The sequence below is a fragment of the Hippoglossus hippoglossus genome, chromosome 1 (genome assembly GCF_009819705.1).
Source record: "Hippoglossus hippoglossus isolate fHipHip1 chromosome 1, fHipHip1.pri, whole genome shotgun sequence".
Lineage (NCBI taxonomy): Eukaryota > Metazoa > Chordata > Actinopteri > Pleuronectiformes > Pleuronectidae > Hippoglossus > Hippoglossus hippoglossus.
Genome location: NC_047151.1, coordinates 13346235 through 13369178, shown reverse-complemented (window position 1 = coordinate 13369178; position 22944 = coordinate 13346235). Strand labels below are relative to the sequence as shown.

At 40.7% G+C, this 22944-nt stretch overlaps 1 protein-coding gene across 1 annotated transcript; it reads right to left on the bottom strand.

Moving 5' to 3' along the window:
• Positions 1-4288: 4288 nt before the first annotated feature.
• Positions 4289-9931, bottom strand: LOC117768025. Its single transcript, XM_034596069.1, has 5 exons — positions 9866-9931; positions 9656-9737; positions 8660-8998; positions 6500-7014; positions 4289-6214 (listed from the first exon to the last, which is right to left on the bottom strand). Exons 2-4 carry the CDS (start codon positions 9714-9716, stop codon positions 6617-6619), a joined length of 798 nt encoding a protein of 265 aa, XP_034451960.1. The 5' UTR covers positions 9717-9737; positions 9866-9931; the 3' UTR covers positions 4289-6214; positions 6500-6616.
• Positions 9932-22944: the final 13013 nt, after the last annotated feature.

Sequence of the window (22944 nt, the reverse complement as noted above, 5' to 3'; positions counted from 1 at the left end):
TAGAGTTATAGCCTATAACTTGAATGTATTAAATCTTGTGAACATACGGTAAACAGCAGTCATACACTATAGCATTTTATTTCAGCACACCTATTTATTCATACAGCTGTTGATATTGGCTCTGCAGGAGCCAGGGATCGAACCATAGACTTTCCCAATAGTTAGCAATCAGATCTCCACCTCTGGAGCCACACGCAGCCTTAGATATGCACTTAAAGCTACTGCTGCTATGTAACAATATTTATTCTAGATGTCTGAAGTATTTAGTTTCATACAACTAAACCTGGATTTCATGAAAAAGCTTTCTCTTCACGAGACATTAATGTGTCGTCTCCCAGGACAACGGAGGTAACACATACATCGCCCGGCTGCTGTCTGTGTTCTGTATGAATGTGTGAAATGCTTTTGTGAGAACAAAGCCTCAAGGTTACATCGACACACAGACCTCAGCAGTCAGTTATCTGTAGCATCATGGAATCGGTCTGAACGGCAGACCCTTTTATTTGAGCTTTCAGTCATTTGCACGTTTTCACTGTCACACTGTAGAGTCAACTCAAAGGATCACGGCACGACGCGGCCACATATGTGCTCTCAGCCTTAGGTGTGGAATGACTTAGGTGCCGTATGGTGCACTGACATGTATCTACGCTGGAGTAAAGATACTGAATGTCGAAAAAGTGGGAAACGTGACGGCGCATATTTCATCTTAGCTGTCACACCTGGGAGAAAGACTTGAACACTGTCTTCAAGAATTGACATCTCTTTTCGGTGTCTTCTGAGGAGTAGCTCCATCTTTCATTCACATACATCTACGAGGATTTTCACTCAGCTTGATGTTACGTTGATATTTTTTTATTCTGCCCTTTTCAAACGCTTTCTCCTGCTGTTACTTTTTACATTTCAAGACGCTGCATCCTCTCAGTGTATGAACCCAGCTGAGCCACAGCTCGGTCTCCCCGGTGGGTTCTTCATGTATTGCTCTCTATAGAGTTGTTATATAAAACAGCCTTTCAGGAGTCTGGATCAAAATGGATTAGTTTGTCCTCTGACAACCTTGGAAGGGCTTGAGTCACTGCTGCTCTCTGATCTGCTGGATGGTGTTCATGGCATGTGGGAGGGATGAAGTGTTTAATTAAGCCTCCTGCGGTGTCGCAGGAGACATGTTTACCAAATATACACAAACATATAGTACATTTATTGTTTGAGCTACCGCTGCTGTAGGTGCTACTGTGACCTACTAACACGTACTATGTAAGCTGGAGCAGTTTATTATAGTCGGTCTGTAAAAGCCTGCTGCCATCAACTGAGGGGAACTCTCATTTTATACACTATGTACTTTGGTAAAAATTCACTTTTTACTTGAGGATTTCCATTGTATGCTATTTTTACTCTGCTGCACATTTCAGATATATATTCTTCTTATTGTTGTACATTTAGTTCCAAGCTGTTTTCAGATTTATAAAGTATGATGCATTGTTAAAGAGTAAAAATGTACATAAAGAAGAAAGTTCCGACTCAATAGGTGTCAATATTAAAGTATTGCCCACATGTTGATGCATCAATAAAAAATCCTTATAATATAATTACACTGAACACAAGTGTTTTTACCTTTTGATAATTACCTCTAACAAGGAGGTTATGTTTTCACCCCCGTCCATTTGTTGGTTGCTCGGCTTGTTTGTTTGTGAGCAAATTTACACAGAAATAACTGAACGGATTTTCACGAAACTTGTTGAAAGGATGCGATATGAGCCAGGGAAGAGCCCATCAAATCACCCCCGAAAAAAAGTCAGTACCCAATTCTGATGCCATCCTCTTGCCTTCATGTCTGAAAACTTATTTTCACATCCAGCAGTAACAGAGCAACATTGCCATTCATTGTAAGTTGTGTCCCCTGGCAACCTGATGAGCATATAGGTCCAATATGCAGATTCTTTTAGCTCTGGTTTCGGTCTCTACCCAACCCTAACGATGTGTAGCCGAAAGGATGCAAAGTTCTGTGAAGCTGAAGGGAGCTAGAGATAAGATGCGTGCGAGTGACCCCTTCCTCAGTGTCACATCCTTTTCACGTTGTAATTCATGGAGATACATATTCATACATCACGATCCTTTAGATAGCAAAAACGCAACAAGGTAGAACTAACATGATCCATCCAGGAATGTGAGTGCTTACCTGAGATTCTCAAAGATGATTTTAAATATTTTATCACTTAACATATATATTTTTATTAAATTAAAATGTATCTTTGAATAATGTAACTTGATTAGAGAATAAAAAAACAAACACCTTGTCGGACCTTGTGCAACATCTGTCACCAACAACACTGATCACTGTGCACACAAGCTTTAGCATGGGACAATTAATCCCGAGCCGACTTCCATTTACCGTAACATTAGGTAACAGCCTCTCAGTGCTTTACATAAATCTCTGCGGTTTGTTGACAGAATCTGGCTTTTATCTCCTCCATTCATCCCTCCATCCCTCTGTCCTCTCTCCCCCCCCTCTAACCCATCCATCCGTCCCGTATCTCTGTTTGTCGGTCAGTCAGTTTCTTATCTTGCCTCTATTGATCCGTACACCCCTCTGCCCACCCTCACCCACTCACCCCACAACCTCTCGCTCTTGTGTATGATATAACCAGATGGGGCCGCTCACCTGACCATTGACCACCAGGCTGTCAGAGTGACAATGTAAAGAGGAGATAACAGCCCTCTGGAATAATTGGCCAGACACACAAACACACACACACACACACACACACACACACACACACACACACACACACACACACACACACACAGATGAGGCCAGGGGTGCCACAGTAAGACACCTCTCAGTTACCATGGGAACTTGACCTGAGGCCCCTATACACACACACACACACACACACACACACACACACACACACACACACACACACACACACACACAATGAATAGATCGACCCCCCCACAGTGTACTTTGGCCAGATTGTATGAGAAGCAAACTTCAAACATGGAGAGGTGATGTAACAGAGCAGCAGGGGACCACTTACAGAAACAAGTCTCCTGAGGAAACGGAGAGAATCCTGCTGGTCTGTTATGACAGCTAACAACTTAATTTCCTCCGAAACTAACAACACACTTTAAAGTCTAAATATTACAAAGAGAAATGTATACATAACAATGTGATTATTGTTTTTCTTTTCAGGCCTGAATGCTTTGGCCTGTTTGAACCCTGCAGCTATAGCCAGAAAGTCAGGAATCACTTTTTCTGAGAGAGAGTTAAGTGTGGAACTTGGTCCCTCTTGTGGTTTGAGGTGGATGTTACAGGTCTGTAGCGGCACACTGATGAAGCTGACCAGTCTCATCCCTTCATGTAGCTTTTGATCATTTGTGATCTTATCAGCAGACAGGGTTTGAGCGGTTGTCATGGAGTTGCAGATCTGAAAATTCCAAATTGCTTTTGAGAACTTCAAGAACTTGCTGTCCATTGTGTCTTAAATGGGAATCTGACATGGATCAAGTCCTTAGAGTAATCAGAAAAACAGCTTCAATTATCTTTAAATTGTGGAAATAAAATCTCAAAAGCTAAATAATGGCTACCAGACTGAACTCAACAGTTGGTGAGATTGTTTCTTTGAAATCAAGCTCAACATAGGTACAGTTCAATTTTTTTTTAAACTTTTTAGTGCAACTTAAAATCTCTTACATTACATGTTGCATCAATCTTCAAGCAAAGGTATATGGATAAATCATTTTGGATTTGGATAAATCAATCAATTTCTGTTTCTGTCCAATCTAAAAAGCTTGAACCCATCCCAGATTCAGATTTTGTCTGTGATTGCACATTTAACTTTTCCTTCTAAGATGAATCTTTCGATAATGTTGTTGATCAAGCTCTTTGTTTTTTTGACTCAGACATTATAGAAATATGGGAATACTGCACAATCATTACTCCAATTTTGTCTTTTATTTTGAAATTTTAAACGTGGAAGTTTTAGTACTCACTAAATACACTGTTATTTACATTTATTCATTTGTCAGAAGCTGTTATCTAAAATGACATAAAGCGTGGTCCAATACACAGTGGAAGCCTCAGCACATAATAACATGATTTAAGAGAGAAAACCACAATATACCTAAAAATCTTTTTATTGACACATGTTATTTATTCCTCTTTAAAGTCTTAAAACTTCCAGCAGTTATTATGTCATAGGATTTTTTTTTTGTAAACATCAGTTTCAGATAAAATAAAATCTCAAATAAAAAACAGTTGAACCTTACAAAGATTAGTAATATTCAGTAAAGCCACAAAAACTATTACGCTTTAATCAAATAAAAGATCAAACTATCTTAACATGTCAACAACGTAGGAGATAAACAAACAGCTGCCTATAAAGCAAAGAGATTCTTTTGAGGCTACATTGATGAGGTAATTTAAAAAAAATATATACAGCCATTTAAAATAATGCTGTCAATCACTCAACGTGTGAAGCATTGTTTTGTGTGACCATTTATCAAAATTGCTTTGATTATATTAAAATCTCATAAGAGAAACAATTATTACATAATAGAGGTGTTTGTGTCCGTGTGTGTGTGTGTGTGTGTGTGTGTGTGTGTGTGTGTGTGTGTGTGTGTGTGTGTGTGTGTGTGTGTCAGGCCCATGCCTGGATGCATCTGTGTGCACTGCAATAGTCAAGGTGACCTCTTGTTAATTCACCCAGCGGGCTCTCGGTCGCAGCCACGTCTTGCTAAAAGCTCTACCTGCCTCTGTGTAGGAGCCATTTAGTGGCCCCATTAGCAGAGAGTTGCTCTGACTTGAAAAGGCTCTCAAACGTCCCGTCTGAAGAGGGAGCACTGAGCCGTTAAACAGGCCCAGTTTTAGCCTCTGAGTTTGTCCTCTACAGCTTCAAGCTACACCACCGCAAGGCAGTGAGAGACAGAGGACACAGGAGACATGACATGTGTCTGTCTTCTTACCAATTTCTGCTGTAACCAGCCCACTGGTCAGATTTCACATCACATAAAAAAACTCTAACTATACCTCCATCACACTGTGAACCGGTTTTATCAGAACTACTTTCTACAGGGGAAAAAAGTTCTGAAATGAAAACTGCTGATTGTTGTATTTTTAGTGTCATTTCTTCACTTCATTCCCTTTAGTCGTACAGCAGCAGCCACAGATCACTGATCACAACTATGTTCACCAGGGGGCAGCATCCACACACAAACCTCAGAGTTCAGCTGTTTGATATTTCACACACAATTGTGTTGTGTTTTTTTAAGGGAATTTACAGCAGAGCCCAACTTTTGTCGTCTGCGTTCTGTTTGCCAGATTTAATTTTCATCGTCACACACAGAAGTCTGTGGACACGCCTGTCGTCTGACGTGTTCATGTCACCCTTTCAGAAATAAGTATACCTCGTGTAAAACCTGTGGCAAGATGATTAATAGTGCTGGACTAAACTGAAAGAGTAGCCAAAAATAACTCCTCCTGTTTGCAGATCATTGAATGTGTGTGTGTGTGTGTGTGTGTGTGTGTGTGTGTGTGTGTGTAAAACAACAAAGGTATTTTATACAGTGTAATGATTATCGGCTCCCTTGTTATCACCTCTCTACACTTGTTTCCACAGTCACTTCAGCCAAGAGCTAACAAGAAGAAGAATTCACCCCTGGGCCCTGTGAGATGACTCACTTTACTGCTTCGCCGAGGGTATTGAAAGAAAGAGTACCTCATTGTTACTTGTTGTCTTTAAAGCAACACCATGCAACTTTTAACCTAAAAACAGAAGCTTCAGAATTAGTCTGATGGTTCACTGACATAGAGAGAATGGTTCAAACCTTGTTCCCGCTCCTCACCCTGAATGTCAATTCTTGCTCTGTGTAACTTGTGTTACTTGATTTCCTGTGAGAAGTAACTGACTGATGGTCGCAATCTAAATAGTCCGAATCAGGACCAGCAAGGTCAGAAGTAATGCAGGACTGTAGATAAGTTTAAAAGACTTGAAATTAATGAAAACACAGCGTTTATCTCTGTTTATAGTTTGTGAGGAAACTTTTAAGATATCCATAAATCCATTATCTATACCGCTTATCTTATTGAGGGAGCTGCAGCCAATCCCAGATGACATTGGTTGAGAGGCGGGGTCTGCCCTGAACAGGTCGCCAGCCTATCACAGGGCCAACATACAGAGACAAACAACCAATCAGACAATTTAGAGTCTCTAACTAACTCCGATCTGTGTGTCTTTGGACTGTGAGAGGAGGCCAGAGTACCCACAGAAAACTGGGATTCGAACCTGAAACCTTCTTGCTGTGAGGTAACAGTGCTAACTTTTAAAAATCAAGAATTGCAAACAGAGTTCGATGTATTTGTTACAGTGGCAGCTCTTCTGGATCAGGAACCATGTGGAATATCGGCCGTTATGTTGTGAGTGGGACGACACAGTCACAGTTCCAGTCAACATGAAAAGCACTTAACTGCTGGGAAATGGAACCCAACCGAATTTATCACCACATGTGGCTGCAGGTGGCGCTGTTTCTCGGTAAATGTTACATAGTGTTGCTTTAACAAATGTCAATCACCACATCACCCTGATATTTTATCACCGTCCATGATATGGATTTACTTCCGTTATTTCAGAGCTACAGCGAGTAAGACTGAAATACACAGAAGTATCCGCATGGGTCCCAGTGATCCCACTCCATTGGGGGGTGATTGTGAATGTGATCTTGTGGTATCCATCCTCCAGACTTGGGTACTCTGTATTAAAGCACTGGCCACGTATCTCCCAGATTTGCTGCTCATCAAGGAGCAGTTGTAGGGCCCGTCTGAACCTTTCCTCTCCAGGTCACTGTGGATGGTCAGCCAGCCCCCTTTCTCTACACTTTTAGTCGTGTTCTGCTTTATGGAGCCGGCTGAGAGATTGTGGGAGCCTTGAAACCAGTGCACGTCTCCGTCTGGGTGGACGCCGTCGAAGGTGCAAGAGGGGCCGTCGCTTGTTAAATCTCCCTGCACCATCCTAGCACAATCTGAGGGGAGAGCCAGAGAAGAGTCTTGAAATGCATTTGATAAACAGAAGGTTAGGGACACTTGATATTTTTATTTAGGCATGTGAAACCATTAATTACACCACATCTCACAGATCTATCAAACCTTAACAAATCCCAGGGGAGCAGTAGTGGAAAGTGCATTTATTCCTTTGCTGTGCTTAACTGTACATCGATCTTTTACTGCTTTACACTTAGTCTGCACTACATTTCAGATAAATATTCTGCTGTTCACTCCACTTCCATGATTAGACCATTATGGTTCATTTATATATTAAGATTTTACACACTGAGTGCACGATGAGCTTTGTTTAAAATATGATGCAGGCTTAAATGCATTACACTCGCCAACCTTATTTAAAGTTCATATCTACTCAATCAGCTGTTACATTAAACTGCATTTTAATAAGTAACTCTAGACATTTATAATGATTTGCTAGTTGTAACGAATGTCTTCATCAATGGACAATAAATTGTATTGATGCTTTATACATTAGCCATGACAAATACATTTTCCTTAATGTTCATCTTGTGTCATTTTTCTAATAAGCCATTAGAGTGCAGTTATAAATAATGAATGTGTGTGTAGTTGAAGAAGTTGTCTTCCTGATGATATAACTAGCTGAATACAAAACTAATGTCATGATGGAGTACTTTTTTAAAACTTTGATCTATAAAACATTAACATACTATATATATATTATATATTATATACACCTTACACCTCTGTACTTATAGAGAGTGGTGACAAATGGTTCTCAGCTACAGTGCATCAGTAATATTAATCTACTACAAAATGTGGCAGATTTTACTTTATATATTTAAGCACATTTGGCAAAGAAATATTGGATAACAGAAAAAAGGCAAAGGTACAAATGTATATAAATGTTTTAAGAGGAACTACGCATCCCATAATCCATTGCAAATTATCCTTTCCAATGACTTCCATCACAGTTCAAGTTGAATTTAAAATTGTTGTTAATATAGTGTTGCAATAATTGTAGTTGGTGTCTTGTATGTTTGTCTAGTGTTTCATATGGTGTTAAATATCAAAACCTGTAGCAATGCTGAATGATCCCATTGTAGCCAACATGATTTTTGTGGATGTGGTAAACATTTCCATGGTAACACCAAGCTCAACCAATCAGAGGCATTGCAGCTACACCTGAGGATTGTGGGTAGTCCAGTAATTCTTGACATCACTAATGAAATGTGTTTTTTCTGAAAACACAGTTGATCTCATACAGACTTGTTGCTTCTACAGGAGCATATAACATCGTCACACAATCACATAGCTTGTGGTGAGTCTACCTTGGATGGTTAACATATCATGGCTGATAATATAAATCTCTATTCAGAAATAGAATGGGATTTTTTTTACTATCAGAACCACACTCCTGAGCTTTATTATTGCATTTTACTTAGAGGCACTCCGTGATTTAAGTAACACTTGTTGTAAACATGATTTTTTGTTTAAAGTAAACTCCACAGGGCACCATCAAAGACACTGAATAATTCCACAGCAATTGAGGAAACCAGTCTTATTATACATTCACTCCAGCTGTTTTATAGATGTTGTAAAGATAGACTGCTGTGTGATTAAATAAGAATAAATGTGGACTCTCACCCTCTAACTCCACAGTTGTGTATTTGTGCAGAGCTCCCTTGTTGGAGTGAAGTTTGCACCTGTAGCGCTGCGAGTTCCCGCTCTCCTGCTGTGGCTGCACTTTGTGAAAGATGAGGGACAACTGTTCTTCTTCAAACTCGCAGTGGAAGTCCCTTACTGTGTTACTGTTGTATGAAATGTTTCCTTCGCTGTTCACGGAACAAAAGGATGTCTTGCTGTGGGACCACTCCATATGTTTGATTGACAGTCCAGTGGGAGACGGGGACACTCTGCACTGTAGAGTAACCTGTTTGCCACAGTCTGTAGTAATCTGGGGACTCACACTTAGTCCCACCAGCTCTGTAGAGAATGAGACAAATATTAGTTCAATAAAGAAATAAAAATCTTGCATACAATATGATATATTAATATATTAATTTTAAAAAGTTGCGTACCTTGAATTTATTTATGATATTATTTGAATGTAAAAATTAGCATTGTCTCTGTTTGCTCTCACTTTCATTTATCTGCTGTAAAGAGGAGAACTCCCTTCACCATGGACTTTGGCCTTTGTAATCTAGCAGGCATTTAATATACTATTAATTAATATAAAAAAACTATGTGAGACACTAAAAGAAGTGGAAAAAAATCACTTTAAATAATTGTATTGAGTGTTTTAAAGATTATTCTTTACATATTTGATCTTTCTCATTATTACTCCTTGTTTTTAAAGATAAATATGACCAAAAAAAGAAAACTTTGAATAACAAAACAATACGACAAAGAAGTAAAATAAAATACATTTGAAAAAATGGGCACTTTTGAATATAAAGGTCGACAAATGGCCGAATCAAACTGTTTAAATCTGTAAAATTAAAAACTTTTAGTTCTGCACACATTTTTATTTATGTCAGATATATTATCAATGACACTGTTACATTGATACTAATATTCCACACTATTCTTCTTATCTCGCCCCCCATTCAGTTTGAATTAGTTTGAAATGGTGTCACATACCTTGAGTTGTCAAAGTGAATATAGGTAAAAGCCAGAGTACGTGTAGTGCTGTGAACTCCATTGTCAGCTCGTTGGCATTTCACTGCAGCAGGGAGAACAGTCCCATCAGAAGTGATCATGAGCAGGTTGAAACATTGGTCTGAACAGGCTGATTAACCAGCCGCATGTTTGTTGAGTCTTAAAACTCTGTTATATTTGAGTGGAACTTACCTCGGGGGAATTGATGCCTCTCTGCAGCTCTTCTCTGGTACTCGTACTCTCCTCCTCTCTCCTCCACAACAGGGCTGTTCTGTGTATTTTCTCCTTCGGACTTCACCCTTTGTGCAGAACGTTAATGATTAGTGGGAAGGCAAGTGAACGTCAAAACTAAGGACAAGGAAGTGTTTTTGTGTGTGTGTGTGAGGGAGAGAGATGAGAGCATGCAAGAGTGACAGAAAGTGAAAGAAACGGGGAGACGGGGGCGTGAAGGCCTATTCATGAAGCTGTAGATGCTGCCACAAGAAGAGACTTGTATGACGAGCTTTGATGTGTTGCGGCTTCATTTCACTGCGTTCGGCTCTCACAGTGATTTTCGCCACGACTTTGTCACGTCTGTTAGATACTGTTCAAACTCCGTGGCAACAGCCCCAGGGGGGTAGGCTTTTCATCTTTCATGTTCTGAAGACTCGCCCTCACTCAGTTTAAAGGTTTCATTGTGTCTTATTGCAAGTTCAATAGTTCATTAGACAGTTTATGGGAAGCAGTCACATAATCATGGAAGAGTGAGATAAGCGCCAGTAATGCACACAACTACTGGAAATACAGTGTTGTTTTGAACATAGCTTGTTTCAGGAGAAGTGTCGGGTGAGTGGCCAAACACTTCTGTGTGTGTGTGACCTTCACACACCACATTCATATCGAATTTCATTTATTTATCTGATTTATATTCCCATAAACAAAGAATTAGAGGTTCAAAATCAGCCTTTAGTTTCTGCCTCCTTCTTCCTTAAAGCCCCTCCACCTATCATGTACAAGCTTTCATTTATTAACTGTTTATAACACAACAACCGTTATTTTAGGTTGTACATTTCTCCATTAAAGACATATTTTATAACATTACCCCTGTGTTTGACTGCATGGTTATTAAATATGTGATTGTACACCAACTTCCATGTAGAGCTTCAAGCAGGATAAGTTCTAGCTGTTGATTAATGCATTTATAATCACAAAGTAACAAACACTTACTCATTTGTGTGCAAGTATTCCCTTTGTTTGACTGTGTTCTACTTTAGTATTAGTTGTGTTGCTTTCTGATAAAGTACATTTAACTGCAGTTATACCTTTAGTTTTATATATATATATATATATATATATATATATATATATATATATATATATATAAATAAACCACTCAAAAGTGTCAATGCTTTCACTCCTGCATCTGTTGGCAGATTTATGAGTCCAGTCACTGAGATTGTGTCTTCATTCATTTTTATATATATATATTTTTTTTCATTTACTGCTCCACAGGAGAGAAAGTTCGTGTTTTGCCCGTCCTGTAATCCATCTTTGGTTCTGTGCACATCACACGTTCACACTCTCATATTGCAACTAGGGAAAAGCATGCTGTCAGACTCTCAGGCCTTCCCTGCCCAGAATGAAGGCAGCGTTGCAGCTTATTTACACAGTGTGTCCAGTTTTATCCTGTACTTAATTGCTGTGGGCAGCAGATTACCCATAATGCTGAGATTTATCTGTGGATTTAACATGATTTGCAATAAACCGCTGAAGTTGTTAAGTATCTGTTAAATTAAGTCCGACAGTAATTCTGCGCTAATGAGAGTCCAGTTATGTTTGAGTCCTGCTCCGGACCTGTTGCTAAGATAAGTCCTGTAGATATTGTTGCAGTAAAGTGAAAACCACAGATTATATATGATGAAAACCTCACATCTTAAAGCCTGGAAATTGCTGAAGTTAGATACATAAGCCCTAAAATGCAGGTTAATGGTCTAATTTCCACCAATGCAAAATATTACCCAGCTCAGTGCATGTATGATTTTTGTAGAGCAACACCCGGCAGAAGCTGTGAGGTTTTAAATGACAGAAACAGAGTGTCTCCTGGAACCCGTTGGGGGATTACTGCATTACATGAGCAGTTGATCTTCCATTGCATCAGAGCCTTGAAGATTCTCGTACAAGCAGCATTCATAATTCCTGTGTATCTAATTCCAGTTGAAGACTTTTAGCTGTTAACCCAACCCCTCCCCCAAAGTACAATCAAAGCTCAGCCTCAACAAGACTTAAAGAAGCTAAGCTGCATGTGTAAGAACTCAACTAAAAAAGTTCGGTGAACATGTTGCAAGTTTCCCTCTAAAATGTCACTCGCGGCGTTTGTGCTAACTGAACAGAGGCCTCCAGGTTTTATGTGGGAACAAATAGGTTTGCATCAAGTTAAAAATGCTGCACTGAGTTAAGCTAAAAAAGAAGCAGCTGTGTTGTACAAATATACACAATTTGTTACTTTATCGCCTCACAATGATGTGCTTGGTCAACAGAGTAACACATTGGCATTGACATTAAGATTGTGTCACTGGTGCTTCTTCAGTAATAGGACAGCAAGTCCGATTTCAGACTGAAAACGGCTAGAATGACTCATAGGATAGGGAAAGACCCGAGCATATTATTTGTTTTGTATATTTGAACTCTTCCAGGCAAGTTGTGAATATCAGATGGAAGAGGCCCACAAGCACAAAAGCATATCTAGAGCTGGGACATATAGGAGGTACAAATGGAAGGCCCATACAGGCGGGCTGCAGGGCAGTCACTACACCGGGCTCTTAGTCTCATTGGCATTAGAGGGCTGCAGGTAGAGCCACCAAGAACGTCACTGAAAAGCTGTCTATGTGGCTGTAGCTCAAGAGGGTTTAGAGACTGATCACCCCCGGCTGGGTTGGCCTGTCTGACGAACTCAGTCCCAAAACACACTATGACCCCGTCTTCATCACTAAAGTTGTGTCCAAGTCGCACCAACTGGTGTTTCAAGAAACGTTTACTGTTTCATTTTCACACAGATAAGTTAGACTGCGATGGGAGCTGCTGCTGGTGTTACGGGCCTGTCAAAACCATAAGAGAAATGCTGTGTAATGCTGAGATAGTTCATTGTTCCTGTTAAGACGTTTTAATAATTCTTACCTGGGTCAGCTGTTTTACACTCTCTTTGTACACATGTCTTGTTACACTGAGCAGAGCTTGTTGGCTTTTCAAAAAACTGTCTCACGTCTAAAACCTTGTTGCTAACGAAGATTTAAGAGCGCTCGGAGCAATAACCTCTCGCCATAAACCAGGCAGCTCTTTATGAATTACCATTCATTTGACAGGTAAATAGACAGTGTAATATTCATGCAGGACTTGTCCCAGACAACAGGCCAAAGAATCCTAAAAACAGAAGGGATTTCACTCAGAAAAACAATCGTGTCAGTTCTCAGCTCTGCCCAGTGTTTCTAGGTCAGGCTAACAGTCTGTTGGTTCTCCCCACTCCTACTGCCACACCTTAAGCTCACTTGCACTTTGACCGTTCCCTTCCTTTCTTAACTGTACTCTCAACAACTAGGCGTTGACAGCTGTCTCTCCAGTTAAACCTAGAGGAGCAAAGCTTGCTGAGCAGGTCTATTAAACGCACCCTAAGCTGAGCTTTACCTCTCACTTTTCTCTTTCCTTTGTCCTTTCAACCATCCTACATGCTCTGATTCCAGCCACCAGTGGCATGGTGGTATTGCTTAGTGTAGCTATTAGTGATGACTCATGACATCCCCAAAAAACAAAAAAAAGATTTAGTCATTGAAACCTGCTTCTCCTGAGAAAGCCTGATTCTCTGTTGAAGAGTCAAAACAGTTTGAGCAAAAAAAAATGAATTTCTTTGTTGGAGTGGCTGCGTGCTCGTAGCAAGAGACTCGCCGCTCAAATAAAATTGAGCCAATTTTTCCAAACTGTCACAGGGGCTTCTCAGTGGATCTCTGCAGGGAGGTGATTGTAGGCTGTAACTGTAGTGTGGTTTTATGAGGTACAAAAGCCTGAAGAGGATGGATACACACAGCTTTCTGATCCTTGTCACACTGGGTTTTTAGATATTGTGAACAATTTTATTTATTTGCTTCTGATCACCAGGGACATGTCGGGTTAGATCCTGGTTGGCAACATATGTTTTCAAAGATGAACAAGACGGCCCCTCAAAAGTGAAGCCAAAACGTCTTGATTGCCATCTGGTGGTTGGCTGAAGAACATGTCACAAAATCCCATCTCCTTCATGTTAGCGGATGGGACACGGACCAAACTAAAAAGTCAAGCTAATCATCAAATTAATCAAAGATGGTTTCTGTCATTTAGATAGTCCCTATCACACTCATTATGGCAAATTCATCACATGCCCAAATTTTCCAGTATTCTTATTTAAATGAGTTATTTGATGCAATAAACAAGGTGAAACATAATGATCGACTGTTGAGACTGGCTCACCGCTGGTCAAGTGCGTTTATGTGCAGGACCTTTGCCATGATGGCTCCATTCTCTCACCGCTTCTGTGCAGACTCTGTGTTCGCATCTGGAATATCTTGGCTTTAATTCTGGATTGTGGGAGGAAGTGGAGATGTGGAGTTCATCTTGTGCTGTGAGTATTTGGTTTTGTTGTGAGTATTTGCAGTGTATTTTGTGAATTCTGCACATCTGTTGTCAAAGTGATGGAGACATTTTCTCCATGTGCATGTGCTGTGTCTATCTGCATGTGTTTTCTTAAGATACAGTCCGCTGAGATCTCAGGGCCATTGACAGTACCACAGTTTGTGGGGATATTTGATCCAGACATACTTTCATTTAATGGCAAACATCCTTTATTAGATATATACATCCACAAGCAAATCTTTGAATATGCTTCTTCTTGGATGTTTTTAGAGTTGACATGGTCAAAGCAATTTGCCTGAATGCAGCAGTAACATACACAGGGAATAAAGGGAGTTTTTCCACACCTGACCTTGACATGAGCAGTACTGAAAGACTCTGCTATCGGCCAGTTATTGACATGAAACCAGTACCATTCAGATACTTTTAATACAGAGGTGTTGTGCAAATGGAAAGAATGTGACCCAACAGCAAACACAGTCACTCGGTTAAATCAACAAACATCACAATCGGAGAGAAAGATACGATTCAGGACACCTGAGACTGTCAAGGTGACAGATAAATCCTTAATGTATACCAACAACCACAGACATGAATATGCTGATGATCATTCAAAACTTTAAACACTAACTTATGATCTGAAACTCAAAAAAGACATAATTACCTCTTAACATGACATCCAACTTCATGCTAGTACACAAACTGGACGATAGAGATCGTGTTGTCCTCGTCTCAGTATTCACAGTTCTATGGTGTTTATAATTCCAGTCTACCCATGAGTATGGTTGGATACTGTTCACATTGAAATCGATTCCGTACCAGTTCTGGTACAAGGAACCAATGGTACTCTTTTCAGTACTCTGCTCTGAACTTCACCTCCCAAAGTAAAATCTGTATTGAAAAAACAGGTACAGGAAGCAGTGTGCTCCTTTAGTTGTTTGAGAGCCGCCATTAAATCATAAGAAATAGAAAATACCAACCAAGTACAAGCTAACCAAAAGTGAACAAGAATGTTTTTTCCAGCCATATCTTCCGAGTGGCGAGTTATTACCTGAAGATGTCGGTGAAGGCGTGCTGCTAATGTACTAATGGCACTTTTAAGCTATCAAATATGAGGTTCAGCTTTTATCAATATTTTGTGTAGTTTGCGTGGGCTCTCCATAGATTGTACTTACTCTCTCACCCAGATGATTTAAGTTGCTCTGTTAACAATTCATTCAACGTCAATTGGTGCCTGGTTGTACCGACGTAATTAAGTTGGTACCCTTAAAAGTACAAAGTTTAGAACCCAATCTTGCCCATGAGCTTGAACTCCAGACTGGAAACTGTTATGTTTGCTCGGCCATCCTCAGATCTGACCAGTACATGTGACACGACCTGCCTTCCACAAAACCCCTGTCTCCGCCCTGTGTTTGAGCCCTCAAACTCTGAGGACGTCTCCATCATACACAATCATCAATCACTTTTATGAGCTGACCTGGAAGCTTCGCTGCACTCATAAAACCACCACCCAACCCAATCTCCCCCTATAAAGACTACTATCACAGTTAATGTCCGTTGGAAGGTTTATTGGAGGGCGCACCACGAGAGCACTCACGAAGGGGAAGAAGTGTCCTGATGGGTTGAGTGAAGATGTGCACATTTTAGAACTGAACAGAAAAGACAGTTTAATTTAGGATCCAGTAAAGATAGAACGTCTGACCCAGAAGCTGCATTCATGTCTTGTGTTATACAATGAGATCGGAAACAAGAAATCCCTTGAATAACTGTCTGTTGGCTGAACTCGCACATCCCACATCTGGTAATAAATAGGAATATGCATCCGTCAGCATATTGAGCAGGCACAGGCCCTGGCAGACTCTACAGGGTCCTGTCATGTTGTGCATCCTAAACATTTGTTTACAAGCTAAAGTTAGTGAGAGTTGAGATGAGAACAGTAAAGTAAAACACAAACCCGAGTTTAATAAATGAGATTACAGCAGGTTACAAGGCTTTTTCTGTTTTGCTTTTTTTTACACAGTTTTTCATTTGCATAAATAGTTAAACATATTCGGGATCAATTTACTAAAAATATTTTATAATACAATCATTTTTATATGAATGATATGATGATGAATAATACAATTTTTGTCTAAGCCCAGTGTGTACTGTATGTGGCTTGCAATGAGACTGTAAATAAAGATAGATGACAGCACGGCTCCCAAAAGTGAGGCCAAAGCATCTCAATGGCCACCTGGTGGCTGGCTACAGTATAGGTCATAAATCACGCCTCCTCTATGTTGGTGGGATGTCACATGGGACATGGAACAAACTAAAAAGTTAAAGTACATGTCAATATTTCATCATTCGTCATTTTAGGGATATCTTATCACACTGATGTTTGTCCAAGTGTTTATTTTCTGGTAAATTTGGTTTTAATTAGTTATCTGATTCTATAAAAACAGGGAGAAAGACTGACTCGCAGCTGTGCATATTAAGGCTCAAAATTATGTATTTGGCATTCGTGTCTGGGATATTTTGGAAGTCTGTGGTGCCACCCAGTAGACAAATTGGATCTTTCATTTTCCTTCTTTTTTTCATTGTATCTTTAATGTCTTTTAAGCTTCTGTGAAGAAAAGCAGATCGGATGTTATGAATGATTCATTGTGCCCTCCCTAGCGCTTCATCCTGACAGTCATAAATGACCTTTTCAATGAAAAAGAGCAAAAACTCTTCACTGGTGACAGAAAATGTAGATAGGAAAGGTTAAAGCTGAAAAGAACAAAAAAAAAAAGAATGTCCGTTACATTTAAGCCCATTCCAAATGAGCGCACCAGTAGTGATGTGTTTTTCATCAATCAGCAAGTTAGCCAAATCTGAAAAGGGGAGTTACCATATAGCGACAGAGACACAGTTGGCTACAGCCGCTTCGAGTATGATAAGTTCACTGCCTCCTTTAAACACAGGATTTCTGAAAGAATTGTTCCTCCCGTATTTCATAATTTCACATCATACTCCTCAGTGACTAAATATACTTATTGGTACGTGCAAAACAATTTAAGAAAGAGGAGGATTAAAGGGATAGTTAACCCCCCCCAAAAAAAATCATTCATTCATTTTTGGAGTTTCAGGGGTAAACAACATTGCAGCCAAAACAATTGAAGTAGCTGGTGACCACTTTTTCAAATGTGAAAAAACAACCGAAAAAAACAACAAAATACATAAAAGTGTGCGGAATCCCAGACATTCAAATTCGACTCGAAACAGCGCCATGTTTTTAGCCTAAATGTCGGCTGTTATCCTCAGCCCAGAACCTCACTCACGTTTGCACGCACACAAGCTCGTGCCTCTGTGCTCTCGCCCAAGGGGCACATGACGACAGTCGCGCTAGCTGCAGTTACTGCTGCATTAACTGCAGCTAGCGCAAGTTCTCGCTGATGTCGTCACATGCTTTTGTGGACTCAAACACTTCTTCCACTCCTCCATCGGCATAGTGGGGAGTGGATAATGAGTGAATTTAAGATTTTCAGTGAACTATCACTTTAAGGGTTGATGTTGTCTTACTGCTCACAAAGAGGTTAGCATTTGTAAAATATTTGGAGTCAGTGATGCAGATATTACATTTACTATTACATTGTATAAATTTCTGTTTACGAGATTTGTGTAATTAGTGTCACGGCCAGAAGGGGTAGAAAAAAGTTGCCCACTGCAGGGCTAGTGGCAAATTATTTGAAAGCTCAACACTTTTGTGTTTTTGATTTGAAACTGCTATTCATCAACACATGTCACGTTCCAGTGGGAGAATCCACAGCAGCCCTCAGATCAATGAAAAACCTTTTGACATTTTTCAGCCATAAATGACTATAATTGGTCGACTCTGTGGGATCATTTGATTTTAAAGGTCACTCCACTTAGCATGTTTGAAAAGACTCGACATCACACTGATGTACACAAAACTGTACACTGCAGCTACCACATGAACATTAGGATCACTGTGCTTTGCCATCTGTGGCCTCATGCTGCATCCATCTCACTGTAATCTACAGGCTGTTACAGGCTTCAAAAGGATGCAGCTGAATAGTCTTGACTGTGGTGCAGCTGCCTGCTGCAGCTGGCTGGAACAAGACTTTGAGGGATTTGACAATGGAAAGGAAAAACCATTCTGGGATGAAGTTTTGTTGTTACAGACATAAAAGATGTATGACACCTACAGCACAACAGATTGGTGTTGTGCCATGAGGATCTCTAATTGCTTTATTTCTCATATTTGTGCCGTCTTATTGTTCGTTTTTCTGTCACCCAAAGAGCCTCAAATTCACAAATCTATTTATGGTTCTATACAAATAAAGTTTGAGATAGAATCATACTCAGGGGAGCGCGATTCTCTGCAAAGGTCCACCAATCAAGCTGCACCCGATTCCCGACACTCCCCTAAACATGCATGTTTTTTCATTAAGGTCCATGAAATATTCTCTGGCACGTCAGTGAAAAAGAGGAAAAACTTTTTATTCCACAATGTTAAACAAAGTGGGAAAAAAATCCCAGATCCGCTCCCTGATCTGGAATCACACTCAAATTGAATGGGTTCCTCCCTGACCCATATCGCACCCTTCCACCACGTGTTGTGTTCATTTGTAGATAAATAATTTATTAAATTATGTTTTACTAGCATTGTCACTGTTTCTGCATGTGATTCACAGATTCATCACATCCAAGCTGTTGTTCTTGACCAGCTCAACATTATCTACACCATAATTCTCCCTAATCCCTGAAGGAACAACCATCTCAGGGATCCTTGTTATCTTTTGTTTGGACTGTAAATGGGTGGCATGTAATATTCAGACACATTTCCCTCGCCTCCTGCAAAGCTCAGTGGTCTTGTTGGCAGCTTTGATGTGGGACACGTTTATATTTGGGGGAGCGGTTATCAGTCTGAGACCAGCTCCGAGGAGATCAGAGACATGTTTTTTGCGGAATCGGGAAGCTAATCTGGCTCACAGCATACACAGGGTAGCTGGCCTACCTTCTTAGCAAATGCTTGGCCGCGCTCGAAGTTGACGCCGATGTTTGCTCTTTCAGAGGATTAGCCTCTTCTGTTTGCTTGCACTTTGCAGTTGCTGATGTGTTATTGCAGCATTACGTGGCCCAAACATATCCTTTATTTTGGCTCGACTCCCAGATGAGATTCCGGCTTCTAAAGGTGTTTTATGATCGGATGCCTCAGTGAAAAAGATGACCTCGTGTGTGATTAACAACTCTGAGACAGCCACTTCACACAGAAGTGCTTATAGACATGCTGCTTTCAGTGGCAGAGATTTAGAGAAGGTGTATTCCTTAATTGCAAAAAGGGAATGATTATGGTAATCATAATGAGAGCACACAGGGATCTATATGCATTCCATTCCCATGTCTGATGGAGATATTAGTTTTCATTTAATAATAATGCTGCACAGATGTCCACATGCTGCTGCTTACACTGCGGCTCCTTTAATTGAGCTTTAGCACCTCACCTTGAATTGGGGAAGGTGAGTGTGCATCAGTGTTGCTGCAAAATCCCAAACAAAGGATGAACCGAGAGGAAGAACTATATCGTAAAAAGAGTCCCGCCAGTAGCTCTCTGAGGCTGTTCAATTTGTTCTAACCCTAACCCCATGTTAAGAGATTTACAAAGACACAATTAATAATAGTAATAACACTACAGATAGTTTTAAGCAAAAGTATTTAATCCTAAAGCACAGCATCGAACTAATTACATTTTTGTTAAATAATAAGGGAAAATAAGGCAATCAGGCCAAATATTTGCGACTGTATATAAAGATGGACGACATGACGGCTCCCTAAAAGTTAAGCCACGAGGTGGCTGGCTGCAGTATAAGTCTTAAATCCCGCCTCCTCCGTGTTAATGGACGGAACATGGACCAAACTAAAAAGTTAGCTTAATGTTAAATAAATGTTTCTCAAAATTGGCTTCCATCATGTTTGGTTGTTGTAATTACACTGATGTTTGTTAAAGTGTTAAGTTTTCATGTAAGTTCTGGTTTTAATCAGTTATTGATGCTATAAAAATGGGGTAAAACGTCATGATTGACAGCTGAGAGTGACTTGCGATTGGTCGCTCGCAACTGTGCAGACTCTGGCTCCACCTGTGCAAGATGACGGAGTTCGTATCTGGGATAATTTAGCTTTATTACTAGACAGGGAGAGGAAGTGGATATGCATTGTCCATCTTAATATTCAGTCTGTATATTGAGTAGGATCCATCCTCTGATATTAACATCTCCAGTGCCCAACACCTGTAAAACATTACATTTCATTTAGCTGACGCTTTTATCCAAAGCGACTTCCAATAAGTGCATTCAACCATGAGGGTACAAACCCAGAACAACAGCAATGCAGCAGTGACACTGCAACACTGAAGTAAACCACAGGGAGGTAATACTTCATGTTGTTACTTCACTGAGGCCTGTGCAAAGGGAAATAGCATGCATATGTTCTGGAATACAAACTAAATAGACTCTGGTGTTGAGTTCAGTGGCAGCTTCACACACACACACGCACGCACACGCACACACGCACGCACACACACACACACACACGCACACGCACACGCACACGCACACGCACACGCACACGCACACTCCTCCAGTCTGTAAAACCTTAACTACATAGAAAAGGAAACCTCCTTCCTCTTCTATCCCTTCCTCTCCCATTGTTAAGGTTGATGGACTGAAGTGTTTGTGTTAACCATAAGGGGGCCATCCCTCTTCACGCTCCCTCAAATTGTCCCCTGGCATTACATTTCCAGCCCAAACTCTGTGTACAATTATCAGACGCTCTGCCTCATATAGGTGTTCTCACCTCCCCCGTGGCTGCTCAGCTTAGGCCCATCCATCTCTGAATTGACTATATTTAGACATATAGGACCGGCCTTGCTGCTGATGGGATTCATGGCCGGTGTGTATTAGCCTTCTAGCCTCCCCTGGGCACTCATCCGCTGTGATTTAGTGGAGCTGAGAACCATGAATTTCAGTCAGGCACTTGAGGAGAAGCATCTGCGATTTATGCTTTTGTTTACAGGGTGCTGTGGGGACCTTAATTTGGCAGTGATGAGAGGGCGAGAGTGTGTGTTGTCTACAATAAATGTGTGTGTGTGTGTGTGTGTGTCTGCATGCAAGTGTGTCTGATTTCTGATAAATAAGTGCACGAGGGGAGAAGGAAGAAACTGAACTATGTGTTTATTTTTGACTTTTCCCAAGTTAGACAACAGAAGATTCTCAGGGGAGCAGAGCATCCCAGATGGGTTCCACATGTTTATGTATTTCACAGGTTAGATGCAGTGTTAAGCAGAGGGAAGTTGGGAACCAAAGCCCGCATGGAACCGGCAGTGTTTTTATTCACCTGCAGGATACACCATCTCCAGTGTAAATTTACTATGCAGTATTCTGAAATGCAATGAACTCAGGATAATCTGCTGAAATTATTCACAGGGGTTGTATGTAAAAAAGCAAGTGTCCGAGTCAGTTGCTGCAGACATTCTCTGGAGTTTTTTCCTGCCAGCCCCCAGTAAAAATTCTGGATGATTTCCAAATGAGCCTGTTTGAGAATACAGCTGGAGATTATCCAGAGGTCTCACCAGGGACAAGTCGGGGTGTTGTTGACGTTGCTAACATGTGACAGACGCAGAGCTGAAGAAACAGAAAAGGAAAAACTCCAAATATATCAGGATGAGTAAGAGCTGCCATACACAAAGAAGATGCAGACAAAGATGTCAAAGACAAAGAGTTTTTGTTGGTACTATCTGATGTCAGTGTTGATCTCTGCAGCGGAATTTATACATTAAGTACTGCATGCCGTGCTACCCCCGCCCGCTCAAACACTTCGATTTCTGTGTTGTCGTGAACGCGCCTGACCGGAGAATCTCCTGCTGCTTTGTTCATATGTGAAACTCTAGAGAAAGGAGTCTGGAGAAGGAGTTTATGTCTGAACAGCTCTAGTTACAGCCATCACCATCAATTTGATAAACTCACCATTCATCACTGAATGCAACCCATAAAGGTATCAGCCTAAATGTCATTCAGCAAAGGATTGCTCCTAACAGAGTGCCGGTCAGATCGTTAGCATCCGCTGATGCCCCCTTTAAAGGAATTACCCTTCATAAATGATACCCCTGTCCATTAGTGCATAAAATGAGCTGTTTGAGTGCTGATGGAAATGGCCTCTATCAGCGCTCCCACACCTCTACAACCCAGCCGCTGAGGATAATTACACGGGGCACTAAGGAAGTGTCATCCATTATCTTTGCCTTATAGGTCAGCAACACACCCCCAAAAAAACTCCACCAAGAAACACGTCAATAATATATTCCTGCAACAACAATCCTGGTGACTTTAAAGTGTTGAGTGGTGACCTTGTCTGAGATGAGACGGGTTTCCGCCTGAGGGAGGGCGGTGGGAGCAAAACGTGAGAAGGAGGCAAAGAGGCGTGAGAGAAAAAAACCTGTAAGCATGTGACGACCTCTGCCAGGGCTTGTGTGTTGTGCTGACGTTATTTTTTGTGTGTGCGCGTGTGTGCTCGTGCGTGCGTGTCTAATATTTTTTCTGAAGGTTCCTGGTTGCGTAGAGCTGGAAGCCATCAGGGAAGTTCATGGAGGCAGCTGGTCA